This window comes from Eurypyga helias, unplaced genomic scaffold (genome assembly GCF_000690775.1).
Source record: "Eurypyga helias isolate BGI_N326 unplaced genomic scaffold, ASM69077v1 scaffold14749, whole genome shotgun sequence".
Taxonomy (NCBI): domain Eukaryota; kingdom Metazoa; phylum Chordata; class Aves; order Eurypygiformes; family Eurypygidae; genus Eurypyga; species Eurypyga helias.
The window spans coordinates 23,575-32,302 of NW_010270435.1; the positions used below are offsets into that span (position 1 = coordinate 23,575).

At 37.7% G+C, this 8,728-nt stretch overlaps 1 protein-coding gene across 1 annotated transcript in view; it reads left to right on the top strand.

The window, feature by feature from the left end:
- The window catches only part of L3MBTL3 (l(3)mbt-like 3 (Drosophila)), a 71,332-nt gene that overhangs the window by 16,417 nt on the left and 46,187 nt on the right, over positions 1-8,728 (top strand). Inside the window, exons 5-7 of the mRNA XM_010158452.1 lie at positions 231-315; positions 2,642-2,733; positions 6,475-6,579. Coding sequence (XP_010156754.1) covers positions 231-315; positions 2,642-2,733; positions 6,475-6,579 — 282 coding nt within the window. The remainder of the gene's footprint in view (positions 1-230; positions 316-2,641; positions 2,734-6,474; positions 6,580-8,728) is intronic.

Here is an 8,728-nt window from a genome sequence, read left to right on the forward strand (position 1 = left end):
AATTTAATGGGAAAAAATGATTCTAACCTAGACTTGTTACATTTTCAGCATGGAAAAACAGGAGCACATATTTCCCAACACCTGTTACTTTGTCGCTTTGCACATGAATAAATGACTATAGACCAGTAACTTATTTACAGAAAAGCTGCATTACAATTAAGAAGAGAACACTTTTGATTTTGTTAGTGTAATTTGCCTTATGAGGTTACTGTACTCTTTCCTTAATTTAGGAGGACAAACCTGAAGGAAGGATCTTGAGAGTCTCACAGAGAGCCAGGAGGAAAAGAAAAGGGGAAATAACAGTTTTGAAACAAAGTAAGTTAGATTATGAAACAACAAATCTCAACTACTGATTTTTTAGGTGATACCCATCTCTTATTGTGAATTGCCAGCATTGTTTCACTGAATTTGTATTCCCTATTGAATATGTTTTTTCAGTTCTGTAAAAAGAGAGTGCCGTTGTTACTTATATCAATTAAGTTTTAAGGATTGAAGAATGGAGAGCGCCACATGAAAACTGGGGAAAAACCCCATCACTTGGAGACTGATCACCTTTTACAAAGAGCTGGTTTATATACCTCTGGCAGCATGGAGGAGGATATAGTGAGTGGAAAAGTAATTGATGCACATTTTAGGGGTTTTTTCATCCCTTTGAAGAGGCTGATGTTAAAGGGAATCAGGCCCATTGAGTTCCCAGATATTGAAAGACATGTATTAAGCAGAAGTGAAAGTTTACTTTTGTTTCCTTGGGGATCAATTTCATGTCTACAGTATGTGCTGGAAATAGACACATTTATGGAACTGTTTAGGAATAATTGCTATAATCAGTCCAAAGGGACATACATTGCATCAAGCAGCATAATAAAACATATTTTAAATGAGTGCTGTTTTTTTCAAGCTATTTGTATGATAGATACTTTTAGGAAGAATTGGAGAATCAGGAGTTGTTATACCTCAGTGATACATCAGGCACAAACTTACATCTTGCCCTCCAAAGTGTTTCTTATGGTGGACTGGGAGCCATTACCAGAAGATACAGAGCCACTAATCAGCACAGGACTCCAAATAGCTCTGCTGCACACTAGGCAGCTGAAATACTGATTGAAGATGCGAGGCATAAAAGTTATGGAAGATTCCCCCTCCTGAGGTAGAATTACTCCTGAAATATAAATATTATTTTTACAGTTGTTTCCAAAGCTGAGGTGATAAGAAGTGTGTGAGATGCGAGCACAATGCTGATGCTCTATGGAAATCACTTCTGTCCACTGACAGAATGATCTGTACAGATTTCTTCTATATTTTTTTTTTTTTTAATATGAGAAAATGTCAGTTCATCACAAGAGATCTGGTATAAAAGACCAATTTTTATTCTAGAACCAAGCAAATAACTGTATGTTACTGTGCTGAGCAACACATCTCTTAAATGTAATAGATAAAAACTGGGTGAATCATAAATAAAATGGATGTGCTTTAATAGCATTGAGCGATTGCTGTCATTCTGAAATTTGTTATCTTTTGGTTACATTATCATCTTTCTTCAGGAGAGTTTGGCATCACTATTGTTATGGTTCATGTTTTAATCATGAAGATGCTTAGCCAGGCTGTTACTTAAGGGGGTTACTTCTCTTGTGAGTAGCCCACAGTCTGGATCAGGCCAGAATCGTACTGTGGAATGTGAGGAATCCTCCTGGCAGCGTGAGCTTATGGTCTGAAATGCTAAGCTGCATGTGCAGAGGAGAGATTTTAGGAGAAGATCAATAGAGCAGAGTGGAGATATATGAAAGTAGATACATGCATGGCCAGCCTCACAAGCCATCGTTTTTTGAAGATCCTGGCTTTTGCTAGTGCAGTAAGTGCCCTGTTTTCAAGGCCTAAAAAGTGTTACTCAGTGTTGTAACTGTAGCCAGTATTACAGTTCCTATACAAGTGTATGCAAGTGTTCATACTACCTGAACAAACCTGAAACTGGAGGTTTCTGTCACATGCTAATCACATGATGGGGGGAAAAAAGCACTGGTGAGAGTTTTGATGGCTTGGAGAAATTACTGTTAAATCACTGCCTCTCCACCCAAAACCATCAGCGTGATGGAGTAGGTTAAAAACATTCTGAATATTGTTAAAGATTAAAGTATTTCAGCTGTGATTAAAAAAATGTATCACAAGTGCTATCCAATTGACAATGCTTTTCAGGAAAATAGATTATTGGGGGGAAAAAATACTGAGCTAATTTATTATTTGAACTCATCTTTTTACACATTTGCAAATTGTATATCTTAATGTGTCTTCCTACCAATCAGAGAAAAGGAACAGGAGGCATGACATTGTATGTAAGTTGTTCTTGTCACCTGAATGAGCTTTTCCTTGTTACTAATCAAGATCTGAACTTTCTATACAAACCAGGAACTTCCAAAGAAGTAGCACTGTAGATTTAATGGCACTGGGACATGGAACTTCCATGGTCCTGGTGCCATTAAATCTACAGTGCTACTTCTTTTCCTGAAATAAGTCCTGAGAAACACCATGGATTCATTTAATAAAATGTAGCTTTCACATAGACATATCATGAACTTCGAAGTGTTGTGTTGGTTTGTTTTTAGTTAATTGTTACAGAATTCGTCTGCTATTGTGTGCTTCTTTACAGCTGTACCCTCTAAAGGAAGGCAAGCATGGTGTTGGGCATCCTATCTGGAGGAAGAAAAGGCTGTGGCAGTACCTATTAAGCTTTTTAAAGAGGTATGACGTGAAGTTTAAATCAACCACCTAAGATCATTAAATATCTAGGAAATAATAATAAAAAAATTGAATATTTTACACATCTCTGGGGAATACCTACATGATTAAAATAATGCTGTCCATCAGCAATTGTCAAGATAGTCGTAATGTGTGCAATTACCTTTCTCTGTTTTTTCAGAGAATTCTGTAGTTGTAGATGAATGCTGTCAACTGAGACTACAGAAACCAGATGCTTTTGCAAGATCTGCAAGATCTAGCCTTTCCTTCTAATCTCTGAAGATAAAAATCTGATACATACCCTCATTTTTTTCATGCCGTATCATTCCCTTTAAATATGTTTAGAAAGGTGGTACACAGGTCATCTTTTGGCTTGTTGCTTTGATTATATTACCTGCCTGTTTGTAGCTCCTGATGACATATGTTTTTACTACATCAGATACTAGTTTGTTTTATTCCCATTTTGCCTGTCATCTGACTGAATGTCACATCATCATCTCTTGCTTGTCCTTTGCCTGCTACGGTAGTCTTTGTCATTTGTCATTTCAGTGTTTTCTCTTGTGCTGTCTCTCTTGCTTGGAAACGACTTCTGTATGCAAATCCACAAAGCTTCCATGCTGTTCTCTTCTCTTGCAAAACCTGGCAAAACATTTGAACATGTCACAACTGCTGTACTTCTGCTATGTATATCTGGTATTATTTTTTGATAATTCTGTTCTTGTAGTCTGTTTCTTGCATCTATTTTTTTCTGTTTGCTTTATACTTGAACTATTAAATTTTCATGCAGGGATTAACATTTTGACTTATGTGTGCGTGTGATGCTGAGTTTTAATTGGTGCTTTTAGACATTACTGAGGTACCAAACTAAAGAACTAGGATTGCAATGTACAGAATACATAGGTTTGTAGGTGCAAAAACAACAGTTACCTGACCATCTTTTATATCCCCTGTGCGATATACTGGTTGAAAAATTGTCAAGAAAAACACTTGGATAAGTAGTGTCTCTGTCTGGAAGGCAGATTTACAAAGGGTTGCTCTGCCTGTCTGAAGTTACATGAAGTTCTGTTGCGGCACACAGGCATGTACCAGCCTTACTGGGCACTGAACATGGTGACAAACTCTAGAGTTACATGGTGACATACTATTTCCTTTTTTTCTTCATAGTGTATTTCTCTCATTCAGTACGTCTTATTTAATATTTTCTTTTAAAGTCTTTAGCCCCTGGGTAGTTCTAGGGTTTTATTTAGTGTGCAATATTTAAAGCCTGTAGCAGAGAAAGGATTCTTAATAACACCTGGGAGTGGCCAGTTTATATTTCTCCATTTTACTGGTGGACAAGCAAGCCATAGGAACAGTAAGGTTAAAAAAACCAAACCCTAAACCCAACAACCGAACATCATCATTGGTTTTGAATCCTTGATTTCTGTTTGGATTGTGAGAATCACTCTTTTCTTTCTTATTTTTCCAGTTCAGAAGCAGTACTTTTTGTGGTAGTTTTTTGTACCTATAGTTAGGAATGGTAAAGGTAATGGAGAGTTGCCACTTCCTGGTACTTAAATTTTAGAGTTGTTTCTAGGCTGTGACTGAAAAGCTGTAACTGATACAGTAAAACAAAATTATTGACATTTGAATTTTGTTATTTTCAGTCTCCAGCTCCCCAGTGTAATCTTTTGGGGTTTGTGTATGTTCTTGCACCATACATAAATGTTTCTTATCCCCAGTCTGCCATCTGCTCATTTGCTGATTCCTTTTACTCTTACTTTGTTCTTGTATCTCTCCTTAACAAAGTATCTTTTAATGTTTGTTGTAAAGTTCATGTGTGATTACTAAGTCTGTCATAGCTTAACCTCGGTTGATGTATTCAGAATAATGCCCAAAATTTAAATATGTTAAATATTATTGAAGTTCTAAAAATTTACCTGTTATTTTTCTGTAACAGAAGCCAAACTAAAGATGCATTGCCTTAGAAGTTTTAGATTTGACAATGGAAAGAATAACGAGTAATTCCTGTCTTATTTTTCAGGACATACCTGTGTGATAATTGCTTAATTTTTAGTGTATTGTTTGTAGAATTTTGTACTGTGTGTACAGTGAAGTTTATTATAATAATGAAAGAACAGACAGATCTATGACTTCTTAATTGTTTCTTTTCTTTGTAATTTTATTTGTGCTTGCTTTTGCAAAATCTCAGTTACATTATTGGCCATTGTTTCTCAGTGTGTCAGTATTTCTAGTATTTCAGTTTTCCACTGAAGTTTTTTACCTGTAAGGTATTTATGATATAGATGGCATTAACTTCAAGTTTGTGTACAAAAATGAACTTTAAAGATTTCTGTTTATCAGTTTAAAAAAAAAAATAAAACAAAATGCTCTGCTTTTACGTTCCTCTTGAGGATGTATCCAGAATTATGCATAGTGTAACTTCATTAAACTCTCATTGATAATAAAAAGGTTAAGTGTGGTGATGTTAGGATGAAATAACTTTTCAAATGTGTGTACTGCAGTCAGATACTCTGACCCCTTAACCGAGGTCTACAAAATCATCATCTAACCTCTTTTTAGATAGGGACTTAGAGCTGTGGTTAGACACCTATTAGCTGACCACTTTAGGCTGTTTTAAACTGGTCTGGTTCTCCATCTCCCTTCCCCCTGACTGCATATAGCTCTTTTGCTCTGCACTGCATTTTTTTTCTCCTGGGTTTGTTATTCAGTTATATCAGTGGCAGCCAAAGCCACCAAAGAGAGGTTTCCTTTGTTGCAAGTAGGTGACCTCTCCGAGTACCTTTCTTGGTACCCTTCTATTTCTATTCCCTGCAGAAGAACTGCAAATGACTAGGGAGCATGTGAAGATTTTAGGCAAGAACAGAAGGAAGGGGGAGCATATAAGATGCTTCTGTGTTTTGTCTGCAACCATTTGGGACATAAAAACTGTGTAGCTGTAAATTTTGTATTCTGTGGAAAACCCTCTGCAGTTTTATTAAATTTTTTTTCTGATATTCCCTCCAATTTAACCTTAGTACCTGCTAGCTTCCTCCTTTCTTTAACAGAAGACAGGGAACATGTTACATGCAATGCTGATGTCCTGTGATTGGAAACGTTCTTTTTGCTTAGCCTTGTTTTCACTTTCATATGAAAGATGTTCCTCTAGGTTTGTCATAATGTGATATTAGGCTAGTTCCTGTGATGTATAATAAACAAAACAAACTCATGGGACCCAACTTACAAAAGAGAAAACAGCATGAAAGAGGCCAAACCTACATACAAACAGTATTTTGTATTTCTCCCTTTCAGTTCCACTTTGATAGCCTGGGATGTGGAAATGAAAAGGAAAAACAGAGCATCATTGTTGTGATTGTAACAGGAGTGATGACCACTGAGTCAAAGTGTCACTGCATAGGCTGAAAATTATTTAATTACATTGTTAAAACCTTTTATTGACAATTAGTGGGAAAAAAGCTGAGAGCAAATCATGTTGTCGTCTTTCCCTTGGGTAGCTTTTTTGCTAATTCTTTATAATTTTCTTAAGTACTCTCAAGTTTTAAGTCATTCTAATATCAACATGTTTTTTGAATAACCATGAATTTCCTCTTTTCTGCAGTATGTTTTTAAAAATGCAAAACTTATTTTAAAGCAATTCTTTCACGAACATGAAAAATAATCATTGTTTTTTCCCTTATAAAGACATTCCATCTTTCTCTGATATACTTTCAGAAGTATTGAAACTGTTCTTCTTTTCCATTGCAGTATCAATCTTTCCCATATAACAAAAACGGATTCAAGGCTGGGATGAAGCTGGAGGGCGTGGATCCTGAGCACCAGTCGATATACTGTGTTCTCACGGTGGCTGAGGTAAGTAGAGGCTGCAGGCAAGCCGTGGTGTGGCATTACAGAGAGACTGAACTGGAACAGCAGCAGCTGAAAGTGCTTGCTCTTCCCTAGCAGGCAAACAGAAACTGTATGTAGGAAGACAGCTTTTAAATTAGTAATGCTGTATTAAATCTACCTGATCAACACGTGACGACTGTGTCCAGTACCATGCAGCAGGAACTGTTTATATACATTTAATGTATGCGGCTAGAGAACATGCATTACACTTGTTGGATGATGTGTGCTTTTTCTGTAATCCTGTACTTTTTATTAAAAAAAAAAAAAGTAGGAAAATAATATGACAACAGATTTATAGTGTTTTCATAGAAGTCTGATAGTATTTTACAGTTTCTCACTGACATAAATACCTAACACTTTTTTCTGTTGCAGTTGTGCTACAGTTTTTTCAGGCTGATGGCCTCAGAAATTGCCTGTATTGGCGACTTCTACACATTAGTATACCATATAAACTCTGTCTTTTTGCCGCATTTTATGAAATAATTTTTTGACAAGCCATTTCTTTGCTTTTAATAATATAAATGAAGACCCCTTTTTCTTTTTTTGTGTCTTTCAAATACCTTACATTAGTTTTTATGTAGTTTTACCAAGGATCCTTTTTTGGTTCCGTTTTGCAAATTAAAATGGGGAAACGGGAGTAGCGTAGGTACTCTGCTGTCTATGACTGTTGTTCTAAGTAGCTACAATTTTGAAATTTATATTTTTATAGCCTAGGCTTTTGTTTTCCCATTTCTGGATCTCTTCATGGCCCATAGTCATAGGCCATTACTGTGGATATCTCTTCCATTTTCTTGTGGATGGGGTGTCAGTGATTATTTCCTGTGTATCTTGTGCTCAGCACTCGGTGATGGGTTATGTTTTACTGGAGGTTGACCTGAATTTCACGTAATTTGAGATGGCAAACTGAATGTTATGTCAGAGTAGAAATTAACTATAAAATAGGGTGACCTTGATGTCAAGAGATTTTCACTGATTACTGGAGGAAAATTATGGCATTTGGCATTCAGGAAGATGTGGAAAACGAGCGAAGGATTGTATGTCCTATTTTTCTCTTCCTTTTGGTGGTTAACGTATTACTTCATGGAATAATTAAGTTCTAGGGGATACCTTCACTGACTTCTCATCTTTAATGAGAGTTCTCAGTATTGGTCTGGAAAGCCTGTTGAACGTAGTTATTGTTGAGTTCTCTCTTGCTTATTGATTAATTGGGATAGCTTGAGGGGATCATTATCTGTGCTTTCTCAGTGACTGTATTGGATGTTTTCATGCTCTTCTATAGGGTTTCTGTTTTATTCTGATGTTTGACTGAACAGTTTTCAAGTTTTTGAACACTAATGGCAATATCCATATTTTAGTTAATTCTTTTCACCAGAGGAGGAGGTACTTAGACTGAGAATAGCTTTGCTTTTTTATTCTTTCCTTTTGTGGTGGGTTAACCTTGTCTGGAGGCCAGGTACCCACCAAAGATGCTCTGTCACTCCCCTCCTCAGCTGCGCAGGGGAGAGAAAATACCATGTAAGCCTCACAGTTTGAGATACGGACAGGGAGAGATCGTTCAGCAATTGCCATCGTGGGCCAAATAGACTCAGCTTGGGAATAAAAGATAAATTTTCATCAATCAAACCAGAGTAAAAAGAGCTAAAACCAAACTTAAAACATTTTCTTGCCACCCTTCCTTTCTTCCTGTGCTCAGCTTTGCTCCTCATTTGTCTACCTCCTCCCGCTGAGTGGCACAGGGGGATGGGGGTTGTGGCCAGTCCATCACACGCTGTCTCTGCCGCTCCTTCTTCCTCAGGGGGAGGACTCCTCACACTCTGCCCCTGCTCCAGCGTGGGGTCCTTCCCACGGGAGACAGTCCTTCATGAATTTCTCCAATGTGAGTCCTTCCCACGGGCTGCAGTTCATACACTGCTGCAGTGTGGGTTCCTCCCACAGAGTGCAGTCCTTCAGGAGCAGCCTGCTCCAGTGTGAGTTCCCAGTGGGGTCACAAGTCCTGCCAGCAAACCTGCTCCAGCCTGGAGCTTTTCTGTCCACAGGGCCACAGGTCCTGCCAGGAGCCTGCTCCAGCACAGGCTTCCCTCTCTGCCGTGGGGTCCTCCCCAGGCTGCAGGCG